At 31.7% G+C, this 25,753-nt stretch overlaps 7 protein-coding genes across 7 annotated transcripts; 2 read left to right on the forward strand and 5 right to left on the reverse strand.

Moving 5' to 3' along the window:
* Nucleotides 1-51: 51 nt before the first annotated feature.
* On the reverse strand, nucleotides 52-1,504 carry LOC100642346 (protein KTI12 homolog). Its single transcript, XM_003400698.4, has 5 exons — nucleotides 1,085-1,504; nucleotides 746-1,007; nucleotides 530-668; nucleotides 391-453; nucleotides 52-257 (listed from the first exon to the last, which is right to left on the reverse strand). The coding sequence occupies exons 1-5, from the start codon at nucleotides 1,242-1,244 to the stop codon at nucleotides 60-62; spliced, it is 822 nt and encodes a 273-aa protein (XP_003400746.1). The 5' UTR covers nucleotides 1,245-1,504; the 3' UTR covers nucleotides 52-59.
* Nucleotides 1,505-1,879: 375 nt separating this feature from the next.
* On the reverse strand, nucleotides 1,880-3,438 carry LOC100644534 (DET1- and DDB1-associated protein 1). Its single transcript, XM_003400716.4, has 4 exons — nucleotides 3,296-3,438; nucleotides 2,783-2,921; nucleotides 2,637-2,698; nucleotides 1,880-2,555 (listed from the first exon to the last, which is right to left on the reverse strand). The coding sequence occupies exons 1-4, from the start codon at nucleotides 3,314-3,316 to the stop codon at nucleotides 2,448-2,450; spliced, it is 330 nt and encodes a 109-aa protein (XP_003400764.1). The 5' UTR covers nucleotides 3,317-3,438; the 3' UTR covers nucleotides 1,880-2,447.
* A 14-nt stretch (nucleotides 3,439-3,452) lies between these two features.
* Nucleotides 3,453-6,549, forward strand: LOC100649897 (TBC1 domain family member 31). Its single transcript, XM_003400676.4, has 4 exons — nucleotides 3,453-5,236; nucleotides 5,321-5,790; nucleotides 5,870-6,099; nucleotides 6,170-6,549. Exons 1-4 carry the CDS (start codon nucleotides 3,851-3,853, stop codon nucleotides 6,460-6,462), a joined length of 2,379 nt encoding a protein of 792 aa, XP_003400724.2. The 5' UTR covers nucleotides 3,453-3,850; the 3' UTR covers nucleotides 6,463-6,549.
* A 107-nt stretch (nucleotides 6,550-6,656) lies between these two features.
* On the reverse strand, nucleotides 6,657-8,009 carry LOC100644417 (adenine phosphoribosyltransferase). The gene is made up of 5 exons (XM_003400715.4): nucleotides 7,870-8,009; nucleotides 7,696-7,796; nucleotides 7,316-7,547; nucleotides 7,140-7,218; nucleotides 6,657-7,054 (listed from the first exon to the last, which is right to left on the reverse strand). Exons 2-5 carry the CDS (start codon nucleotides 7,776-7,778, stop codon nucleotides 6,915-6,917), a joined length of 534 nt encoding a protein of 177 aa, XP_003400763.1. The 5' UTR covers nucleotides 7,779-7,796; nucleotides 7,870-8,009; the 3' UTR covers nucleotides 6,657-6,914.
* Nucleotides 8,010-8,102: 93 nt separating this feature from the next.
* On the reverse strand, nucleotides 8,103-20,755 carry LOC100647314. The gene is made up of 6 exons (XM_048412002.1): nucleotides 19,600-20,755; nucleotides 18,451-19,492; nucleotides 11,718-12,078; nucleotides 10,781-11,095; nucleotides 10,323-10,655; nucleotides 8,103-10,243 (listed from the first exon to the last, which is right to left on the reverse strand). Exons 3-6 carry the CDS (start codon nucleotides 12,075-12,077, stop codon nucleotides 8,864-8,866), a joined length of 2,388 nt encoding a protein of 795 aa, XP_048267959.1. The 5' UTR covers nucleotide 12,078; nucleotides 18,451-19,492; nucleotides 19,600-20,755; the 3' UTR covers nucleotides 8,103-8,863.
* On the forward strand, nucleotides 12,383-18,228 carry LOC100647277 (IQ and AAA domain-containing protein 1-like). The gene is made up of 9 exons (XM_003400814.3): nucleotides 12,383-12,541; nucleotides 12,612-12,764; nucleotides 12,841-12,974; nucleotides 13,466-13,729; nucleotides 13,798-14,099; nucleotides 14,655-15,159; nucleotides 15,474-15,817; nucleotides 15,918-16,166; nucleotides 16,971-18,228. The coding sequence occupies exons 1-9, from the start codon at nucleotides 12,396-12,398 to the stop codon at nucleotides 17,418-17,420; spliced, it is 2,547 nt and encodes an 848-aa protein (XP_003400862.1). The 5' UTR covers nucleotides 12,383-12,395; the 3' UTR covers nucleotides 17,421-18,228.
* A 79-nt stretch (nucleotides 20,756-20,834) lies between the features above and the next one.
* Nucleotides 20,835-25,690, reverse strand: LOC100650981. Its single transcript, XM_003400844.4, has 8 exons — nucleotides 25,576-25,690; nucleotides 25,220-25,262; nucleotides 24,856-24,986; nucleotides 21,906-24,767; nucleotides 21,667-21,830; nucleotides 21,380-21,584; nucleotides 21,190-21,312; nucleotides 20,835-21,122 (listed from the first exon to the last, which is right to left on the reverse strand). Coding segments are annotated over exons 1-8 (3,645 nt in total). The 5' UTR covers nucleotides 25,578-25,690; the 3' UTR covers nucleotides 20,835-21,007.
* Between the last annotated feature and the right edge of the window lie 63 nt (nucleotides 25,691-25,753).

A 25,753-nucleotide genomic window follows, 5' to 3' on the forward strand; every position in this document is an offset into this window, starting at 1 on the left:
AGATTTTTATTGCCTCATAAAAAATAATTAATGATCAAATATATCAATACCTTCTCTATTTACAAACTTTTATTAAGATATTGTACAAATAATAATGCAATTTGGTTAATTTCAATTTGTTGCATTTTACTGTAAGTTAAAAATTGTCTTCGTAGCCTCATAAGCTGTGCTGCAGTACATGGATTCTGTACTGTTAAATTATATCCTGGTATCTTAAATTCACTTTCAATACCCAGTTGCTTAGCTGATAATATTGCCTTTGCCAAAATAGAAAATATATATTTATGATTTGTCATAATAATGTTGTTTATGATGTTTAATATCTCTTATAATATTTATTACAAATTTTATTATACTTGGCTAATAAGTAACAATTTTTGAGCAACTTACATTAGCTACTTCTTGAGTTACAGTATCCAATTCATATAAATAATTAGTAGACGACAATGGTGGCTGAAATACGATATAGTCAAATTAAAAATTATATTAATCGATTCAAATTTTAAGTCATATATATGACAATACTAACACATTGTGTACTTAAATTTGGTTTTGGTGCTTTTACTTCATACAACGATTTATAAATTTCATCAAATTTTAAATCATCTTCTGCTGATACAGCAAATAATGGTGTATCCCAACGGTTTTTATTGTCTGGTGTTTCATATCTATGAATTATATTATAAATCTCTGACTTTATTTCATTAAAAAAGTGTCACATTTAATCCATGATACTTTTGATTACCTCATTACAAGTGCATCGAAAATTTCTCTGTTATATTGTTCATATTTTGGTCTTTTCTCATTCCACAACCAAGCATGCTCAACTGGTAGATCACAAAATATTGTACACTGAGGAGTTTTGTATAGTTTTGTCATACAATATATCTCATAACGATATCCCTTAATATAATTACTACCGTCAATAATTAATATATCATTTGTGTTTAACATTCGCTGAGCTGCTGACTTTATATCACTTCTCACACTTTTTTCATTTTTAGAATCTACAGCAAATAGTAAAATCAAAATAAATCTGAATGTTCTTCGTTAATAATAAAACTAAAATAAAGTAGTATCTAACCAGCATAAAATTTATTTCGATCGAAACCTCTTTTAGTAACAACATCAATTTCACTTATAACTTTTACATTTTTTCCTTTGTTCATAAAATATTCCTTTAATTCGAAAGTTCGTGTTGTTTTACTACTACACGGTATACCAGTAATAATAATAAGTGGCATAGTAAAATATTCTTTTAGTATTAACGAATCAATATAAACACTTTAACCTATCACAAATCATAGGCGTAACCATCGTTAAATGCAGATTCACGATGCATTTATACCGCGTGTTTTTTATACATTCTTTAAGAAATGTAGAACAAAAAAGCTGAATAATTACATAAATTTAAAATAAAATAATATATGAACATATAATAAAAATAGAAAGACAATAATCAAGATATAGTATTACCAGGTATTGCATTATTTACAGACTTGATCGTATATTTACTTTTCAACCGTGTTTAATTTCAGAGAGGAATTTATTCTGTCACCAGAGATACCAATCTAAGAATTATACATTAGATTTAAAAAGATTTTAAATTTAAAATAAAATCAAATAAAACTAATCACAGAAATTTTGTAAATAAGATGACATTGAAGAGTAAAACTCTGCCTGTTTCTAAAAAAATTATTTTTTAATTGTACTTTATACAGTATGAAAATATAAAATCTACATAAAATACTGCTTATTTATCGAAAACGAAAATTTATTGCCATGCTTTTCTAATCGTATACTTATTCCCAACGTGATGATATTACAAGAAAAAAATTTAACAAAATAACCTGGCATTTATAAAATAAAACATCACATATATTTTTCTTAAATTAGATATATATTGAAAACTTATATCACTAAATATACAGTACATATTTAAAATGAGCATTTGTAACATAAATTTATAAAATTATTTCGAGATAAATGGTCCATTACTACCTGAATTAAAGAAATTTTAGTAGAATTGTAATGTACATGTTTTGCATTAGTTACAGATTTACATTTTACCAGTAGTAATGAACCCATTTATTTCTACATATTGTGCAATGTAGAGCATTATTTAATGTGCTAATACGAATTTTTTCAACCGAATTTCAAGAATACAAAGTAGTACGAAATGATTGCATAAAAATATAATGTCTTTATATATCTAAAGAAATATTACTTGAAAATGTTTTTCCCTATATTTTTTATATTTCACATAATATTTAATCCAAATTATATATTTAGAAACTAAAAGAGCAACGTTTAGAAATAATTTTTTTGAACTATAGATATGTTTGTAATATTCAAGAATCATATAGTTTAATAGAGAATGAAAATTAGTTTAGCAGATAATGGAAATGTAGTTTAGTAAACAGTGAAAATTATAACTGAGGTGTATTTTAAACGGTATGGTTTAAATCAAGACGTGGCCTTTTGCTATGGACTGTAGCAGCATCATCTTCTGAGTCACCATTAGCAGATAAAATATCACGTTTTCTATCAGCATGCTGAAAAATATAATTGATAAATAAACCGAATGTCTAAAATACTAATAAAAAATACTTTTGCAAAAATATATAATTTCTTACATTTTTATCCCAATGTTGATGAAGGTACCTTAATAATATGGTTGTTTTCTCTGTGACTATAACTGACAATAATAATTAAATTTATGATCATTTATTTTTTTATATCCATCATAGAAATACATAAATATATATTGAAATTATCTTACTTTGTTCTGAAGGATGGTCTTTTGTAGGAAGATAAACTGAAGGTTTTTTTACACAAGTTCTGTTTCCACTGTCTGTATGAAAATTGGCAAAATTATTTTCATTGTGCGAAGGCAAACCCTTTAAGAATTCAGCAACAGACTAGAAATAAAAATAAGTTAGATTAAAATTGAATTAGAAAAAATTATTAATTTAATTTTTTAATACAAATTAACCTGAAATTATTGCCTCTCTTAAATAACATAAAATTCATTAAAAGAAATATTTTCAAATTACTGTTATATTTATTATATGTATCATTATACGAAAAATTAAACATTTTAAAATAATTTTATTCAATTACTAATAAAAGAATTACATTGAGGATATATAAAAAAATAATTATTTTTGACAACTTAATTGTGGGAGATGATTATTTGCTTTCATAACACCTCAACACAAGTTGTGTATAACCAAAAAATCGGATCGCAACGAGAAACAACTTCTATAAAATAAAAATAAAAAATATATATTACCATTTTGCAGTTATCTGACATATCACGATATCAATCACCCGAAGTATTAATAACCTATTTAGCGAGAAATTAATCTTTAAAATTCTTTAATTGATATAGAATCAACTGCCATCATTTTAATAAACAGCCACAGAACCCAAACTGTCTAGATCTTATTTCACTCACTACGTAGTTAATGACGTAGGAAATAACAAAAATATTTCACAAATTCAAAGCGGCAAATTAAAAAACCATATAATATACTATAAAGACATATTTTAGAATTAAGCAATTATAATTATTATTTAGTTAGTAGTTAATCTACAATATACATGTGACAATAGAAAATAATCCGATACAAAAAGCACAATTTTTAAATAATTTGATTATATGATTATATAGTTTTATCACCAATTTTCTTTTTTTTTTTCTTAATTCTTTCTGTCAAGTGAAAGTTTCAAACAAGCAGAACGGGGATGATGTTATTAATGCCATGTTTGACATTTCTCAACGTAAACATAACCTAAAGATCATTGATACTGAAATGAAACTATCTATTGTTTAAAAATTAATATAATGTATAAGAGAAAATGGCAGAATTTAAGAAAACTCGATAGTAATAGTTATGAACTTGAACCAGAAGCAATTAAAAGGATACAATGTCCATCAAGAGTTAATTTTTCGCATATAGCATTTGATTGGACTGAAGAACATTTTATTGCAAGTGATACAGCAGGATATTTATATTACATCGATCTAATGAATAATTGTCCTTCCTATCAAAAATTAGGAAACGTCGGACGAACAACATTCGTGACATTTAATCCCATAAATAAACTTGAAATATTAGTTGGTCTTGCTACAGCTGACATAAAAATATTGAGAATAAATGCAGATGTTTCTCAATTTTGCTTGTTAATTGCTCATAAGGTACCCCCAGTATATGTTTCTTTTTACAAAAATTATTGTTTAACTTCTTCACATAAAGAAGTTATAATATGGTGTCTAAACTCCTGTAATAAAGCTCAACAATTAAGAGCTTGTCCAAAAAATTTTATAATAAAAAAGACAAGTTTTTCAAACTTAGGACACATTGTTGTACTCTATTACAATGATACTTTCCAAGTATGGAATTACAATCAACTAGAAAACAATGTTAAAATCGATGCAAAGATATTTGGAATACGAAATATTAAAGATTTTGTCTTTACACAAAATGGAAAAGCAATGATTATAGTTAGCACTCAAAATAAAATTGCTATTCTGAATACGTGTAACTGGAATTTAATGAAAACTTTAAATTTGCCAGAAAATTTTATTGGAATGAAATATTTATCACTTGTACCATCTTTGGATAGTAGAACAATTAGTATAATGGCATGTATTTTATCAGGCCCTAATCTTTACTTCTTTGATTTGAATCAGTCTTGTGTCATTGATATTCTACAAATTACCAAACCAATAAAAAAAATTGCAGTTTCTTCCACTGGCAGGTATATAGCATATGTAGAAAAGGAGGGTCATCTGAAATTAATAATTAGTGAGAAATTATTTTCAAAAAAATGTGAATCTTTGCAAAAGTTAACAGAACCATGTAGACCACTTGCACATGGAATATATGATCACTTACAATGTGTTAGACAAAACATTAAACACGAATTACGCTTAGAAAGATTAATACTTATTTTAAAAGAATATGGAGAATATCCTGGAAAATATCGAGTATTAATATGGTCGACTATTTTAAATTTGCCAGCTAATAAATGTTCATATAATGCGTTGGCTAATAAAGCTGCTAGTATAAATTTCACTTCAGACATTTTAAAAAACTATCCATTAGCAAGTAGAAGTAAACATATGTTATTAATGACTACTGTTCATTGCTTAATACAATGGTGTCCTTTATTAGTACAATGTTCATTTTTACCAAATTTAGTTTTTCCATTTCTTATTATATTTCAGGTAATAAAATATATAATATATATTCATAATATATTGAAACAGATGACACATCAAGAGAAATTAACTGCTTTATTTTTATTATAGAAAGATCTACTACTTGGCTTTGAACTCATTTTAACTATATTATTGAATTATTGTCAAAAGTGGTTTGAATATCATCCTTTACCACCATTAAATGTGTTAGGTATAATAGAAAATATTCTTCTACAAGCAGACCCATCCTTGTTAAATGTTTTTTGTGAACGAGGAATAACGTCTAGTGAATATGCATGGCCTCTTTTAAAGACTGGTATGAGTGAAGTCTTATCTGGTCCTGAGTGGTTAATTTTATGGGATAATCTAATATCCTGTAAAAAACCTTCACTTCTATTGATGAGTATTGTTGCATACAGTATATGTTCCCGTGAAATTATCATTTCTTCATTACAAGCACAAGAAAATATTAAAAGATATTTTACTAAACAAGGTCATATTAGCGCACATGAATTACTAAAAGTTGCTCAACAGCTTGATAATAATTTACCATTAAGAATACATCCTAGCCATTACCTTAGGTAAAGCAATTTTCTTTTAATTGTAACAACATTTTTGTATTGTTATATTAAGCACTATATTATACATTATGTTTTCTAGGGATGAAGTAATTACATTACCTTCCAAAGGGCCATATCCACCATTTATGTTACATGATTTTCCCAAATTTTTAACAGATGAAATCTCTGTTCTCGAATTAGAAAAGTTAAAGAAAAAACAAAAAATTATGTGTCAATGCAATCAAAAAATTATAGAAATTGCAGAAATAAATAGACTGGAACATGAAGCAAAAGCTTTTATGGATCAAATCAATCAAACAAGATTAAAAGGTAGAACTGTATATTCTTGAAACATTACAGCAATATATAAATTGTAGGAATTCAAATTCGTTTCTTTTAGAGGCACACAAATGTTTCAAACAACAATTGTTTGATGCGAATTGGGAAATAAGAACAACAGAACAAGGATCAGCAGAAACATATAAAGTTAGTTGCGAATCTATTTGTGATCAATTTCATGATACCTTGCATTTAAATTTAGATAGTACAAGTGATAAAGATATTGTATGTTCGAAAAATGGTAAAACAAAACGTTATTTTCAATTACAAGAAGATGTGGACAAATTAGAATATGAAGTACAAAGCTTTTTGAGTTCTTTAAGATCTCAAAAATCAAGAGTAGTTAATAGTTAACATGTTTTACATATAAAAAGATTGTAATAAAAGAATTAATATTTCTTTTGTATCATGCTTGCGGAAATAAAGATTTTAATGCAAAAAGATGTTATACAATATTTAACCTCTTCTACGGGCATAGCCCATAATAGATGATCGGACCAAACGTAAATTCTCGAACATAAATCGTAGGTTAAGGAGTTAGAACTCTGTTGAGATTTACTAATTAATATTTACTAAAATTTTTATACAATATTTATAATTTGTAAGTATTATGACGTATCTTCATAAATTGAATTACAAAATAACAAAACTTTTCTATATATAGACTTATTTTACAAAAATATTGTTTTGTTGTTATAAAAATGCTCTTTTATTTAAATGCTTGGTTTAAGAATGTTAATATTGCACTTTGTATTGTCTAAAGCCTTTAAATAAAAAATTGTGCATTTTATGTTACTTCAGAAAGATTAATCATATTGAACAAATGAGTGAACAGGTACACCAAGCTTTTCTCTTCCCTTTAATCCAGTTAATTCAATTATTGTTAAACATTCAATCACTTCGGCACCAGTTGATTTTATTAAACTTATTGCAGCTAGCATAGAACCTATGGACATATTATTATTAAAATCCATTTTTCTACTTGTAAAATACTAAGGATATTTATTTTTCTGTTATTATATATTAATTACCTCCTGTTGCTAGTAAATCATCTACGATAAGTACTCTTGTACCTTTTTTTATATGTTTTGTTTGTATTTCAAAAGTATCCTGTACAAATGAAACCCAGAAATAATATTGAAAGTAACATTAAAGTAAAATATACCCATAATTACAATACTCTATAAATTTTGTTTTATATATGAACCTGTCCATATTCAAGAGTAAAAGTATGTTGCACAACGTTTCCTGGGAGTTTTCCTTTCTTCCTAACTGGTAAAAAAGGTTTTCCCAATTCCATGCATATGATTGGACCAAAAAGAAAACCTCTTGAATCCAGACCTACAACCAAATCAACTTCCAAAAATAAAATGTGTTCCACTATTAAATCTTTCATTGCTCTCAATGCTACAATGTTGCGAAATACTCCAAATATATCTCTGAAAATATATAATAAAGCTCAAAATACAATAACATTACTTTATGAACACATGCAATTTTTCACATGATAATATTTGACATTAACTATATAACCCTAATACATCAAAAAATACAATATTAATTAAATAATATAATTTTATTATTTACCGATATATAATGCCAGGCTTCGGAAAATTGGGATAAATATCGATTGCATCACGTAACAATTGAATTTTTTCGTCTTTATTCATATTGAGTAGATAACGATACTGAAAACAATAAACGATTTTCATTGTATTATAATGAAATAACATTTAACTGAATAAGTAATTATATACATACCGTAACAAGAAATTATGGGAACTGAAATTATAAAAAGAAAAATTTATATACACGTATTTTAATTTAAGAGATTTCTATGGTTACACGTGCACTAATGCGTTAAAAATTAACATAAACGTCATCTTGCGTTACAAAATACAAACTATGATTTACTTTTTAATTCAAAGTTATCATATTGAGATTACATAATTTTTGATAAATAATTTGTTTTGAATTTTTAACTTCTATAGTTAATGATTGAAAAAATTTCAATTGCAAATATAAGTAAAAATATGGGCTTGTGTAAAATTAAAATTTATTTCATACAAAATTCACTCAACTTTTTACGGAATTAATAATAATAGTTATGTAATATTTTAAAATGAAGTCACACATTATTTTTGCACATTTTAATTTTACGAAACTATTTACAGAATGTAATATATTTTAAAATTAATAATATATTACAACGAAAAGCATTCAGTAATAATGCTGTACAATACAAAATGTTATAAATTTATTCCTTGAAACTTACAAAAAATATTTACATTTTCATATATGTATGCAAGCATCGAACGATAAAAACATTGGAAAACTGTATGAACTAACTGTGTTATTATATATCATATTTCCTTATTTAAGATGTTAATTTCATACAATTTCTTTTTGATCATATATTATTAGCTAGTATAAATTATTATGGCAGTGTAGAAACTGGGTGTTTTAAATACTCTTAGACTATACTATAATCATCCGTTCATACCACTTTTCTGATCTATTTAATTGTATTTTTATTTATCCTTAAAATTCTTACAATTTATTATTTATTAATCTCTTTAAAATTATCGATTTTATGACTAGTAGCTCATAGAAACAATCTTATACAATAAGATCAAATACAACATTCTTCATTTCAACCAAAAAAATTCGATTTCAACATTTTTAAATAGTCAACAACAAATAAGCTGTAATTATTTACAAAATGGGAAACGGAATTGTACTCGGTGAAAATGAATTAAACTTTTGTTGTAGCTAGTAATTTAATGTAATGTGCTTTATGAGTTATCTCAAATTCCTGTGCTGGCAGGAAACATTGTGTCTGTATCCTAGGATGTCTTACCCTTCTGAGAACGCTTCTACCAATTACTGCAATTGTGATTAAAAGAAGGCAACTAGTTCCGATTATCGCTAGAACAATTAGCTCTATATTTTGTTTGAACCCTTGCACTTCGACGCAGCGTAATCTATCTCGGTTATCTACAAAGTTTGCAATAACATCTTCTTCATTGACATCATCAAGACTTGCGCAAACTTTATAGTGACCAGGCAACAATACCCCTAATGTTACAAACGTTAAACTGCAATTCAGTTTTTGTTTATGCACCGCAGATTCAGCGTCAAAAACGATAACAGAGAGTTCGCATTCAGGCAGATTCGACTTTTTTGAGATTGATAAACTAACATCGACATGCAAGAAGCCTTGGTCAGATACGTTTACATGTACTGCAGTTATTTTAGTATCTAATGATGAAGAAAACTCTGATACTGTAGTTTCTTGATCTTGCTGTAACTCTCGTTTAGATTCTTCTAATGTAATTACATCACTGCAACCCAAACCTAAAGAAACATCATCATAACTATTTGGTACTAGAAGCACTACACAATAGCGATATTTATGGCCTGGTTGTAAATGTAATGAGGCAGGTATGGCAACCGGGAGTGAACAGGGATCTCTCATCATACGAGAATCGCAATGAAGAGAACTAGAATCTGTTTGAACCTCACTGTCACCTATGGTTTCATAGACAATTAAATTATCACATGTATACTGTTCTGCACATGGTTCTACATGCCATAAGAGATTGATACCAGTTGATTTATCATAGTGAAATTCTTTCAATGTTAATTGAGCACCAGCTAAAGGCAGTCTGGTCATGATTGGTGGTGTCGGCTCTCCACAAAGGAGACTACCGGGAGAGACTTGTGTCAGTATACCATTTTCCAAAGCGGGTGGAGTTGCGCAGACCGCCGAAGATTTATCTTCCTCGTTCAAGCTGGAGTTGCTTAACCAGTTGGCGAATTCTAGAAGCGTACAGTCACAATTCAAAGGATTATCGGCCAAAGAAAGTTTTGTGAGTCGTAATTTGGACGTTGGTACATCGCTGGCCACCATTGTGATATCATTATCATCGAGACGTAGATCTTGAAGACTTTTTAGTGGTACGACTAAGTCAGCAGTCAGAGATCGCAGAAAATTATGAGTCAAATCCAGTGTTGTTAGTCTTTCCAAGTGTGCCAAAGAAGCACTGGATACCGCAACGATTCGATTATTTGCTAAATCCAGTCTGGTAAGAGTCGATAAATATTTAAACGAATGATCTTCGAGTACATCAATCTATATAAAATGCAAAAATGAAACATTCCCTCAAGATATATACTTTCTAATGTATTTAATATTCACGGACATGAATTACCTGATTATGGCTTAAGCTCAGATAAGTTAAATTCCTTAAACCCCCAAGGGCTCCTTGCTGTACATTTATTAGTTCGTTTTCGGACACGGTAAGAAAATGTAATCGTGGCATTTGAGGAAGAAGATTTGGACCCATTGGACCTAATAATAGATTGTTAGACAGATCAAGCTCCTCCAAACTTTTAAGCCCTCTGAGTGCTGAGAGAGCAGATACGCTTAAACGATTACCACGCATCCTCAATGAGCGTAGCAAAGGTACTGCAGCGAAAGCTTGGGGCGATAATTGTGACAATAAATTGTCGCATAGATCTAAATATGTCAGGTTTGATAATCCCTGAAATATTTATGTATATTTCTATAAACTCTATTGATCAGTTCAGAGTTCACAATTAGCATTTTTTTAGTAATTTTTTAAAATACATATTTAAAATATATATCATTTTAAAGAATTTTAATTACCTTGAAAGACTCAGCTTCTAGCATCTTTAGTTTATTCTGAGATAGATCCAACCTTTCTAAGCCGACCAAATGCGACAAAGCCGCAGTAGGTACAGAATCTAATAAATTGTTCGGAAGTCCAAGGGCTTGAAGAGGTGTTACAAGACCAATAAAAGCGTTTTCATGGACGCGTCTCAATTCTCCGGTAGAAACAACGAGTCCGTGCAAAGCAACATCTTCCAGAAAGCGCGCTGGTAGCAAAGAGATTCCTGTCACTGTTACATCCAATAAGGAGATCGTTCCTGGACGACTGAATCTCAAATGTTTGCTGATAATCTGCATAAAAAAATATTCCAATTAAATAATTAAATATTTAATTTAATTGAACGTATAATATAATTCTACTATGGTTCGTAACATGGATACAAATTATTCGAATGAGTTAATCTCGTGACAAATTTAATTAGTCATTCTGTATTGCATAACAAGAGACATTTGATTCGTGAAGGTATTGTGAGACAGGATATTCGTCGAGGTAACTAGTAGTAACGGGACATTCAACGCAAAGCAACGAACTTGTACGAGACAGAAGAGAGGCTACACAATGGTTTCTTGGACAATACACACGGCTTGTATTTCATTGGCAGTATATACACCTACGCTTGCTTGGCGGGTGGTTAAAAAACAGCTGACCTCGATAATATAGAAAAATAATAAATCTGTGATGGATTTGATTCATGCCGCAACAGATGTTCTTAGATATGAAGAAGATTTTTATATTATAATTGCGAGACATATAAAACTATAAATTTTAACAAAAAAAATTGCACTTCCATATTTAACTTTTGTGTGATTTAGTTAAACATACATGCAATTATTACTAAATAAATAATTCATCGACTCATATTATACACATATATGCATATAAAATAAAGTATTTCGCGCGTATAAAAATTACCTGCAGTGTTGTTCTATCACCGGTGCATCTCAACGTGTGTGGTAAGTCGCAAGAACACTCAACGCCTGCTTTTGTAATATTTGGACACTCCCAAACCATGTCAGAAGAAGGCGAGGAGGATGCGTGGGTCGGGTCTTGAATATTTTCATCATCCTGGCTTTTTACCGCATTTGACGAATTAACCATCGCCTTTTCGACTTTATTTAAACTAGATATGGTTGTGACCACTGGTGCCGAGGTGGTCGTAGAGATCGCGTTGGTGGTCGTTTCATCTTCCAAGAAACCATCTATCGTTGCGTCCATGCAAGACGCTATCGTTGTTAACAATAAGATTAGGGAGCATCGAGACGTCCACAGCATTCTGAAATATAATTATTTCTAAAAATTCATGTAACCATAGAACAATATCCCTCTGACCACGGTAAATGCACTTAATATATTATTTACATGATATTATATAGAAAAGAAATGAGTACGAATAATGGCGCAACGAGTGTCGACTGAATTTCGTCCTATAACTTTCCGTCTTGTCATTCCAGTACAATCATCCGTTTCAATTAACCCAACTCTTTATCTTTCGATCGCTTCAAAATTTACAGTCTAACTTCCAACATGAACAAACAATAATCTAATAATAAATTCATGTAATAAAATTATTAGTAAAACTATCTGAAATCAATGTCTCATGCTTATTATACTGAATTATGGCTCATCGCACGAAACGACCTAGACAAGTTGATAGAGTTGGATCGAAGACTGCAACAGCAAACAAATACAAAAAATAGACAACATGTATTGAATCTGCTGCTTCCAATGTATCTCAGGTATTGGTCTAATTGTCAGATGTAATTTTACTATTTGCAAATCGCAGAGGTTGATGGAGTACGTTTTCAGATATCGCAATTTGGTCAAGAGATTGATAGTTTGTCATGATCAAATGGTTCAGACGCAGAAACGAGACCTGATAAAACGGGTTCTGGATTGTACGGTCGGCCGAATGCTAGAATACAAGCGAGAGATCGTTAACTTGGACTATAACGATTATCAGTTTAGTAATTTCATTTTATATCGTTTATATGTAATAGAAGATATGTATATGTATATATTAACACTAACCGTTCAGATGGCCTGATGACTTTATGAACCAATTTAAGTATACGCCGGACGATGTGGAAATTCTTGTGTCCGCGTCGGGTAAAGACATCGTGGAACAACGTAGAGAACGTATTCAGAAACTGATGGAAGACGCTTACAAAAGTTATAAAATTACTCGATCTTACTACGATACTTTTTAATGAAATAAGTATACTATGGATTTTTATTCATTTATGAGGCATTTAAAGAACTTCTCCCGTCTTTTATACGAGTGATTTAAGATATATATGTCAGAAATATATGTCTTTATCAACCCTTGAACATTTAAAAAGTATTACTAACATTAATTATGCGGATTAATAAAAAAGTTGAACTAACATAACATCATCTATTTTCAAAAGGTTTATATCTTGAATCAAATCAATCTCTCCTTCAACTATTTCACATTAAAATTTCTTTTTAACCACCAAGTGATATAAAAACCAGAGAATCAATAAAAATTTGGTCTTTATATATAATTTCTAATGTAAACTTCTTGTTATAATACTTCGAGGGTAAATCTTCTCTGCTCAAATACCGTTTCTTCAGTTGCATTCATAATTTCCATACAATTTCATAGGCACGCAACTTTTATATTACTTTATATTAAATAGCACCCGAAGAACTTGAGAGCGAAGTACTTCCTGAGGAGTATGTAGTGGAGACGATCGAATATCAGGAAGACGCGCCAAAATTGCGGAGGAGAAGAGTTAAAGAAAAAACCTCAGCACCGTCGCCTATCCAAGAATCACCAGAAAGAATAGCGGCTCGAAAAGCTCAAGAGGCTCAAGAAGCTGCTGAACGAACTATGCTGGCAGCGATATTGCTTATTCAATCTCACGAAAGAGCAAGAGTGGCTCGTTGTGCTGGAATAGACGGTGAAGATTCTATGAATAAATTATAGTTTACGGTTAATAATTTTAATAAAAGTGTCATAATATCGTAGCACAACGAATGTACGATTATGGTAGGAAAGTACAGGCGGGAATGATCGTGTCGAAAAAATTGCACAAAAGTACGTACGAGAATGCTGCGAAAACCATACAGCGAGCCTGGAGAATATACGCAGCGAGGAAGAGGATGAGAAATCGGATCGCGCGTACGGAAGAATTGTTAGGTATGACGATACCTAGCTGGAAGTCACAAGAAGTTTTTGAGAAAGATAAAAAAAATTTTCAAAAGAAATTGACGTTAATGCCGGTGTTTGCTGATAGAATCGCGAAAGAGTCAGAGAAGGAGCGAGCAAGAGTAATCTTCTTTCGAATTAATATTTTAACTTCTTCACCCAGCGAATGTTGGATCATTGGATCACGAGCGGTCAATATTTTATTTTATTGCGATAAAGCGAAGGGTCTTCTGAAAAGCTTTTTTATTTATACTACAGTTAAATTTGTTTAATCTTACTGCGGTTCTTAAATTGTTATGTCTTAATATTGTTCGATATACAGAAAGACTTTCAAGAGTCGTAGAAAATCATTTGTAAAAAGTTAAAGTATGAAATTACACATATCAATCACGGTTCTTTCATATTTTCTTTAAACTTAGGACATTTCTTAACAATAAAGAATGACACAAAGGAGACATCGGGATTAAAAAATGAAATCAACCATGTTTGATAGAATAACACTATGCCATAAAAATACGTAACTTGGAAACTAATAATAAAAAATATTTACATGAGTTAGAACTGATCCAGCTTTCGTCCGGGGATTAATGATGAAGAGATTGTAACACTAATACTCAAAATTCATTAATAACAATCCCCGATACTTTCAATTTTGATATTTGCTTCAATATTACAAGTTATGGAAAATCAGAGGTCCTGGTTTGGTGGAGGATATATCTGACGAGATTCGAGAATGGTTCATATTATGGTACGATGAACTAGGACATTTCTACGTGTACCCAGCTGCAAATTTAGGTGGCAGCGTGCTAATCGCAACTGGACAAACTTTAACACCTCAGGAATATCTGGCGGAGAAAATGTCTAAAGGAGCGAAAGAAACACCGGCTACGAAGGCTAAACCTAAGAAATACCAGCCTTTGATACCACAAACGAAGACATTCTCTCTTCTTCACGAAGCCAATCAATACTTCATTAATAACTGGAGCTTTCGATATCGTTCGGATGATCATCGAGAGAAGATATACCACGATTTGATCAAGGACGAACTTTGTTACGAACTTCAATTGGAAATGAGGAAAATAGTCGATGAGTTGATGAGACTGGAGTTGCAAAAATTAAATGCAGCACTGAAAAAAGACTATGCGGCTGATAAACGGAAACTTGATATACCTACTGACAAAAGTAAGTTACTTCAATTAAATTTAATACAATATCAAATAAAAAATTAATATTGGCAAATAAACTGCACAATGAGAAAACGCTTTACATATAGGGTACTAATCAAGGTAAAACTACTCATTAACATAGACATCACGCATTAAGCTATCCCTTTTATAGTCTTGGCAGTAGGCATGTAGACTCTATAGCTTTAGTAATCCTGAACTGAGGATAAGCAACAACTTGGAAAAGACATCCAATTCTACCGTTAAAAACCAACATACTTAAAATCAATTCTTCTTTTACACCATCGAATTCTCATTGTAATCAATAAATAGAAAGAAGAGCTAGAAAAAACAAAAAACAAAAAACCCCAGTGAATGATGAAACAGTGGAAGATAATTTCAAAGAATTGGTCAGAGCTAACATCATTAGAGACTATACCAGAGCATCCCTCAAGGATTGGATAGGTGATCTTTCCTATCAAAATTATGAAGCAGCTCGTGAACTACAAGATTATAAGCATCGAATGGGTGAAATTAGACAAGTAGTCATGGAATATTGCGTGCTTCCCCTCAGTTCGAAAGAGATTCATCAAGTCGCGCCTTTAATCCGAGCTGTTTGTATCTATGGTTTCGCTCGACATGGGAAGAACTTTTTGGTGAACGCAATCTGTTCCGAGGTTTCCATCATTTTTAGCTCAATAGTGTCTAAAACGTTTTAAGATCGATGTTAGTAAATCCACAATTTAGAATTAATAAGCTAATGAATTTAAAATAAAGGTTGGAGCATTGCTATTCGATATGTCGCCCACGGTATTGGTAGACAAGTACACGGGACGAAAGAACGAACGCAAATTAATCAATATGATCTCGAGTATAGCTCGAGCGTACGCCCCTTCTGTGATTTTCATCGAGAACGGTGAAAGACCTTGGTTGAAACAAGTACCTCAGGAGGACAAATATCTGAACCCAAAACGATTTGCTATATACTACCCTAAATTGGTGAAAAGTATCAAGCGTGGCGATCAGGTAAGCAATTTAATAGAAAATTATCTCGATAGAGTGTAGGTGTTTTTCCGTATTTTACCCGTCGTTACCTGGGAGAAAAAAGAAAGAAAGAAAAAAAGAATACTTTGGTTTCGCAACCAAACGAGCTTACACACAGTGCCTCACCTAAACTGGCAAGGAATGTTAAAGTTGGTGATCTGGTAGCGCCCACTTTATGAAATTCTTGATATTCCTGTTTCGACTCTTTCTCCGATATGAATGAACCACCTCAATATGCCGGCCAGGTGGTTCCCCTCTTTCTCTTTCCCAAACGTCTCGATCGTTCGAACCTGGTCATCAATGAAACACCTCCTACCGAACGACCGGAACGTAGGTGGTACCGAGTTAACGTAGGATTTAGAGTGTCGGTGGTTCCGTATAGATACTGTTACTCATTGGCGTAGAATATTCCACGACACAAAACTGATATACGCTATAATTATGTTGGCAATTAGAACGAAAGAAAAAAGACAAAATTGCTTGGGATTATTGTTTCACGCAACACAAGTCTGATTACTAAACTGCGGATTTTTATACATTTATAGAAAATTTCAAAATACGCAAATGCATAGAATATACAAATATGTAAAAATATATCAAATATCCAAAGTTCAATACTATATTGAAATATCTAACAAATGAGACAAATTTCTGTCCTGTTCTTTTAATTGTGTTATAGAGATATGCATTGGTATAAGAATCCACAGTTTACTAATTGCTTTCGAAAGACTACTGAATGAATTTTTGCCGGCCGTTCGATACATCGGAACGCAATATATTTTTCAGATCCTATTTCTCACGACCTCCTCGGAGCCATATAAAGCAACAAGACCCTTCATCAAGATCCACGACAAGTTCATAACGATTCCTCTCACGGACTACAACACGTTGTATATGTTTTATAAAGATCTGCTGATGAAGTATCACGGAGTTGATCGCAACATCGATGTCTCCTCAATGGCTAAGATGTCCGTGGGCATTCCGTTGGAATTTATAAGAGACGCGGTGAAAAATGTCCTAAATCTTCATCGAAGGATCACGTTGAAAATCAAACCATTAACCGTGTCGGAGATTATGGAGGAAGTGTTGAAGTATGAGCCTCCTCAAGTGAAAACGTTGTCTGAACTAACGAAATTTGAAAATCGTACGCCGCTCGGTAAGAAGAGGGCCAGGTTGTTGGCTACGGAGAAAGCAGCACGCGAACGTGTTAAAAAATTACAGAAAGCTCGTAGATGAAACAACTGTTAAAAGAGAACGAGCATAAAATATGATATTAAACAGGAAAGATCATGATAATAATTTTCTATTCTGCAAAGAACCCTTCACTCAGGGAGGAAAGGAATGGAAATGATAGAAACTTGCCAGGTAAAACGTGGGATGTAGGCGCATTAAGAGACAAGGCTGTTGTAGCACTTTTAACGAGTATCCTTTTTTTACGATGAAAATACTGCATTGGTTGGTAGCTGTTGCACAATCGAGAAAAGTTAAAATTTAAGATAAATTAGAAGGAGAATGATCCGAGATGGACATACTGGATATAAGTATCCCTGTACATATAATGTTCCAAGACAGTGACCTTTCCGGGAGAAACGTCGAAGAAGCATGATCATCGATTGAGCGATTCCTTCTTTCTTTCGTATCACGATTCGCCAACGTTCGTGTCCGGACGTGAAACTGGTTTTCGTCTTCGTGGGATGCTAAAAACGATCATCGAAAAACAGGAGACAGATATAGCGACGAATATCGTAAAAGACTTTATAAATTCGCTTATATTATAGCTTCCGTTCATGAATTTTTAAAGGATATACATATACATATATCACTAAAGGTATCCTAATTTAAAATTGAACCTTCACACAAGTTTTATAGAACTTTCAGGATACAGCTTGGTCGAGTCAAAAATAAAATTAACGTACCATGAATTGAATGAATTTAATAGTCGCTGGATGTATTTTCAATCATTGTATATTCAATCAACTTTACTGGAATACTCTCCACGGATGTAGAGTATTAAATAAAATTAAAAAACTAATTAAAGCTTTAATTAGAGATACGCTTGTTTTCTTAATCTCCAACATCAATTCATTTGTACTAATTCATAATTTAATTTAATTCATCAATGGATAAATGAAAATCCTAGAAATAATACACTAAGGATTAATAAAAGCGTAAAGAAGACGTACTTGCTTGCCGCAGGACAGGGATGCTAGGGATTAGAAGCATCTCCGAAATTCATTGTCAGAGGTTTCTACATATATACACGTACCTATGGCAATATGTGTCCCTTTGATCCGGGTTTTGCGGCCCCTGCGGCTTCTCTTCGCGCGCGGCACACGCACACGCGGCTGGTACGTCGTAGCACTCACGCAGGCGCACTCACGCATCCAACCCACGTTGCCTGTTGCACGCAGGCAACACACGTAACGCCGAGAGTAAGCACAGGCGGACCAATCGCACGCTCGCCAAACTGAGAGAGCTGTCACTCGGCCATAGGCGCGGACCCGCTTCAACTTCGAAACTGTCTCTGCTCTGGACCACGCTGTCTGCCACTTTTTTATTCAAAATAGACGAAAGGAACGGTAACACCCACGCCAGTGACGTGTTCGCGAGTGCATCTTCTGATGCGGGCTGGTTCGAAGTTTCGCGTTTAGTCCTTTCGCAATTATACCAACGAATTACTTACGCCGTATTCGTTCTCTCTTACAGAGAGATCTTGAATTAAACGATCAATCGTATTGTCGTAAACGAAAAAGAAGAACGATCATACAACGACGTCGTGCTAGCACACACTGTGCACGAAACATGCGGTGGGCACTCGTGCCGAGAAAACGTCGCCTCCGCCGTGTCCACACGGTGGGGACTCCGCCGGTGCGTCCGTTTCTCTGTGTCTCTCGGTTTCCACATAGCATAGCCATGTATGGAACACGGGACGACGTTCTCTCTCCCGGCCCTTACGCCCACTTGCACCGCTGCCGCTGTTGCTCCCGTAGCTATCCGCCTCGTTCTCATAGTCCAGGACAGGTATCGTCGAATCGTCACTGTTACAGGTTGCCCGCTTCTTTGACGTTGCCCGTCAACCTCGTCTTTCTCGTCCACTGGCCAGGCTACTCGGACTAGGGGCCTGATACCGAGATCACTCACAGAGCAAAATCGAAGACAGCGTGTCGCGGCATTTTCGAATCCGGCGCGCATACTCGAAGAACACGCGGCAAGCGAAATCTTCTATGATTTTACAATTTATGATTTATTCTCTGGGTTGATTTAATAGGATACAGAATCAAGAAGAAGTAGGAATGCAGAAAAGAAATCTGGAAATAGATATCATCGAAAGCGTAATCTTAGGAAGGAGGACTGTATTTTGACGAAAAAATATAATATTAATGATTAGATTTATGAATATGATATTCTGGCTTACCAAATCTAGATCTTCTTTATTCAATGTTCTATAGTATTGGATTTATTGTACATCTTTAAAGTAGTTTGTTTGTCATTCTTAGCTGTTTAGCATAACCACTAGCAATTTCACAAGCGATGTTCACGTGCGACCATGCTTCGTCTGTTTATACAAGGCGTTCTGAAAGACGGAGAGAGGATAAGGAGGGAACGAGACTCCGAAGGTCTGCGGGATCTTCATGAAATGCTTTTTGATACTGGAAATCGGTCTGTCGCTGTTACGAAATCACGTAAAACCGGGCCTTTACGCCCACGCATGTAGGACTAGCGTAGTTGCGGTGAAAGAAAGTTCGATTTCTTTAACGAGCCATATGTTTATAATGTATCAACCGGAAAGTAGAATTGGGTACTACATACGGACAACGTTAATATCTTTTTTTAATACTAATAAACGCGTTTTAGATTGTAAACGCGTAATATAAGATTGCTTGAAGATAATCCTGTAAAAATAATATTTATGTGATACGTACTTGAGATGAAAAATGATATTTTTTACGAAGATGAGTACTAAATAGTCCGTATAATGTTATTCATGTTCCATTAAGGTCTTTTTCTCTTTGCTCCGCTAATTTCCTCGTCTCTATTCAGCGAGATTCTTGAATTCCAATTCTCCATTGCATATTATTTGCGATTATATTTTAATGTTGCTAGATTTTTTAAAATAAAATAAACGGAAATTTTCGGTATAAATACTATAAAAGTATAATGGTACTAGACTAGAAAAATGGTCATTTTTGTTCAATCAATGAATCTAAAAATAAAAGATAATTAAAAACCTAAACTGAAATAAAATGTCACAGATGTTCGAAAGATTCTTGCGTAACTTTAATAAAAATTATAATGTTAAAAAAAATGTTAGAAAAAAATAATATTATTACAATAATTACCAACAATGGTTACTTCTGAAGAGTAAAGCGGAAAGTAATACAATTCTACGAAAGCCAGCTATTCACACGATACTACTGAAAGGACCGCAAATACTTATACAAAAAACTGCATCGACTGAACCGGCTACATCGGAGAACTAGTTGATCGACCTTTACTTGTAACTTTACGTTTCTGTACTTTTACGTCCAGATACAGGAAAAAAGAACAGTTCTGAATCATTCTTAAAAAACATTCTTAAATAAAAGAATATTTAACTTGGAATAATATACTGGAATAATTTCATCATGCAATTTAATTACCTATACAATATTTTAGTAAAAGAAATATTAAACATTTTATTATGCATTCTCGTATAGTCACATGTAAAATTATTACAATACAATAAAATTAATTCTTGATTATTTAGTAATAATTTCTATTGGTTGATTATTGCATCTTAATTGGTATATCTTCATGGAGAATATGCTAATATAATTTTTAAGTTATACAGTAGACTCATCCATTAGATATATATAGTCTTTCACATCGTTTATATATCTCCGCAGAAATTTATGATCTCTTTTTACATTCATTATCAACTTTTTAATATCTTTCTCTCTGTAAAACAGTTAAGTTATAGTAAAATCATCTCTTACATCGTCTCTTAGATACTTTTAGAACTGACCTCACAGAACCTATAAGACAATGGACGGAGATATTTTGAGATTCAATCTTATCGAACGGTTTGATATCTATCGTAATCTCCAGTACAATGCTCCCAGTTTTAGTTTGTGATATGAAAGATACGCTAAAATAAGAGAAAAATGTATATACTGCATCAGACATAAAAATGATACGGTTTAAATCATTTTTACCTATCGTGAGTTATTTCCATCAAATTTAGGTCGTTCAAGCGCTTCAAATCGAACATAAAATCCATTGCTAACTTTACTTCCTCCGAAATGTAATTTAACATCGGTAAAATATCCTTACGATTTTTATATAAGTCCAATAATTTTGTTATGTCTAACTTTTCTAAAATTATTCTATGAACTATACTTATTAATGCATCCGCATCATCTAATAAACAAAGATATTTTTAAACAAATTGCATTAAATATAAATTAATACTCTTTTCGTTAATTCGCTTTTTGGGACTCACCTGCTAATCGTGAAATTAATTTAATCTCTTTAATAAATTCATTATTTATTACATCACAAGGATCCCGTATAAATATTACTACTAACAGTGAACACGATATGAAACCAACAATAAACATACTTTTTTCGATATTTTCGTGGTATACTTCCCAAATAATCTCGTTACTAAAACGGGTATTTCAAGAATTATATGATGCAATATCGATGAAATATTAGAAAATATTAAATTCATTGAAATACCTTTTCGCATAATCTTTCAACTCGTTCATTAACGCAGAAAAAGGATCCAATTCAATTGCAACATCTTCTTTGCAAGAAGTATGAGGTTCCAAACTTAGTTGCAATTTATCGTTTGAATAAGATTCATTATTTACTTCCATTCTGTGTATATCAATTAACTTATCATTATCAGCTTTTGGAGTACTTTCATGAATAGCTCTTATATTTGATAAAGAATATTCTATGCTTTGATTTTCTAAGTTAGAATTGTTCAAACGTAAATCTTGACCATTTTCTTCGTTAACGGGCGTCGAAGATAATTTTTCACTATCATTTACTGTTGAAGATGAAAGATGTAAAATTTGAGACTCTGTATTGTTATCTCTTACATCCAGCAATTCCAACTTCTGGATTTCATCTGTTTGTACTTGATCCTCTTGTTCAAGATTTGAATTCTCTGGTGCATCATTTAGAGATGTACGTTTTATCAGAAATGTGCAAGATTTCCGCACATTTTCCTCTAATACAATTCCTTGACAATCCTCAAGATTTAAAGTACCTTTACTATTCCCATTTTTTGAAAGGCAATTTGCTTCTATCTTAACTTCCTTATTGCAACTAACATTCATATCTGTATCTGTCAAATCATCCAAACAATTAAATGATGGTAATGATGGAATTGATTCTAATACTTCCACATTTTCATTGAAAAACATATCGCTTTTATCCGTTAAGCATTCCCTATTATAATCTCTATTTTGTAAACATTCTGTATTATTCGAAACGCTACATACATCATTTTCCTTGTTATTTATATCAAGAACATCATTGTTAATTTCTGAAATGTTATTTTCTTTGTTGCTGATTGTAAAAGTGTGATTACTATTTGATGGTTGAATTGTATATGTTCTTCTTGGATGTGATGTAATTATTTGTGTGTATTTAACTGGTGAGTGTTTATCTTTATTTAACTCAGAATTTACAGCAGAAGCATCATTTGATACAGAGTTAAATGTAGCACAAGCTATTTCTGTGTTATTTTCTCTCAAAGCTGAAGCAAAAGTAGCTTGTTGCACTGACTCATGCAAGGGCATGCTAGGTGTAATATTTGCAGAACTCTGAACTTTAATTGGAGTATACTTTTCCAGAACATTATTTTCTACACTTTTTGGAAAATTGTTTTCCTTATCTATATAGCTTTCTTTATTCATGGTTGTATCTGAGTTTAATAAACAAGGAATTGCTACAGTAGCAGTAATATCTTTTAAGACATTATCAGTACAGGTTGAGAAATCTGGAAGGTTTCTATTTTGAACACTATCAGGTAATGCTGATTGTCTATCTTTAGTAAAATCTATGTCAAAATCTTCAGCTTGAGATTGTGTTGTTGTTACATCTTTATTATCATTTATATTTGACTCAGAATATACAATTATCTTTCCTTCCATATTGCCCCTTTTATTAAGTGATGGTAATACATTTGTAAATGTCATAGAATTATCATGAAAAATAATAGTTTTATTTGATAGTAAATGACTTCTACTATTGTCAAACGTAGAAGCAGAAGAATTTGATTGGGTGGTAGGTACATTTTGTGTAGCTATCTGTAAATTATTTTGGTATATTCTAGGTAAAGTTGTTACAGCTGTGGTAAATTCCATTGACTCATTATTACAAATTCTAGTTTTACTATCATTTGTTTGTGTTTCATAAACATTTGAGTTAATTCTTAATTTTTTAATACTACTTTCTGGACTACCAAGATTAGTTGCATGTTGTCTACGATTTTTTTTTCCAGAATGTATATTAACTGGGACTACATTAGTCATTTCTAAAGATGTATTTAATAATTCAGTTCTTTCATCCTGTCTTGTAATATTATATTTACATTGCAATGGTTCTTGTATCATTGGTAATCTGTCAGGAGATTTATAAAAGGTTCTTTCTACAACTTTAGTAATATCCATTGATACATCATGAAAAGTAATTGTTCTATTCTCTTTATCATTTGAAACACAATAATTTATACTATTACTACTTGGTTGTAAATTATGTATAGAAGGTGGTACTGCTGTAGTCATTTCCATTGAAACATTATGAAATCTTTTAGTTTTATCATCTTCACTACACATAGCTGCCTGTGGATTACTAATATTATCATTAAGTTTAATGACAGATGGTAAGGCTCCAGTTAATTCCATTGGCATATCTTGATTTATTAAATTCTCTGTTACATTAGGTTTGTTAAATTGCAGAAAATTTTGTGCACTTGATGGTAAAACAAGTGTTGTTAATTCCATTGATACATCTTTAATCTCTTCGGTATCCTTATAATGTGCACTAAAATACATGTTACTGGGAACAACTTCAGTCAAATCCATATACATATTCTGAACAGATGTAGATGTAAATGTATTTAATTCATTATGATGAAAATTATTTACATTTGATTCTGATAACTCTAACACTTTTTCAGTTAAGTTTCTATCAGGATCTTCATACACGATAATATTCTTTGATATGTGGTTATCATTTTTCAACTGTAAATCAGTCAAAAAAGTAGACTCAGTTTCTTGAACAACTGCATCATGAAGTGTAACTAATGGTTCAGTCAGTAACATTTCATTTTGACAATTTACATCTTCAATTTTATTTGCAATGTGTGAACTATATTCTTCAACATCAACATTTTCATTTGTTACTTTATTACAAACAAACTGCACATTATTTTCATGAATATTATCAAAAACATTTTCTTTGTATACGCTTTCAGTCTCACATTCTTTTTGATTAGAAGAACATGGTACTTTGAGATTACTTAAATCATGCTCTTCATATGTATTATCCCATACAGTTCCTTGCTCCAAGGAATTGCAAAATTCTCTGTACAATGAATTTTATACCATGAATTAACAAATCAACTACATTATTGAGATTCATTAAAAAAAATTATAAGCAGCAAGTAACTCACTTGACATGTTTTTTTTCTGCAAAACTAACACGTCTTTTAATCTTTGCCGTTGCAGTAGGACTACTTTCATTGGAAGAGCTATTAAAGTTTAAGTTCTGCAGAGGATGGCGTGGTTTGGGAGGCTTAAGTATCTAAGTTTGTTACAAAAATAACAGTGGTATTTAACAAAGTTTCAAGATAACAGGATAAACTTATAATCAAACTTCAAAATATTAATTAATTAAATAGTGTGTCAAATCCAAACAACCTTAGTACATAACTTGTGGCATAATATACACAAAGCCGCAATAACAGTATACTACAGAATCAACATTAATATTATTTACGTGTCCTACAAATATTTTTTGAATATCAGTATACTTACAGAAGATCGCCTTGAACTGTTTGTAGTAGATTTGGAGGGAACCCTGCAACATAGAAGAATACATTAAAAGAATATCTTCAAAAAGATATTTGTTGATATTGCTGTTGCATTATAACTCATGCATCAGTATTTTATAAAATAATTCAGAATAGAATAATTAAATGAAGTACCGATTTTGAATAATACTGACGAATAAATAATTGAAAAATTGCAAGGTTAAATAGTATGAAGTCTAATTTATGTCAATACTACTTTATAACGTTTAATATTCATAGTACACCAATCTTTTCATAAAAGATAAACAGTAAAGTACATCGATAGGGAAAACATTTAATAACAAATGAAATAATGCTCACATTTCATTATATCCAAATTTTGTTTAATTCAAATTCAAACTCAAAAATTTCGAAGGCTTCGACTCTCTAGTAACGGTAACGATTACCAACTCTATTAATGTCAAACTGCACTTGCTACTGCGATGCAGTTTTCATGAACTGTTGGTAACTTTCGCAGATTACGATATCGCTATAAGGC

This window comes from Bombus terrestris, chromosome 14 (assembly GCF_910591885.1).
Source record: "Bombus terrestris chromosome 14, iyBomTerr1.2, whole genome shotgun sequence".
Classification (NCBI taxonomy): domain Eukaryota; kingdom Metazoa; phylum Arthropoda; class Insecta; order Hymenoptera; family Apidae; genus Bombus; species Bombus terrestris.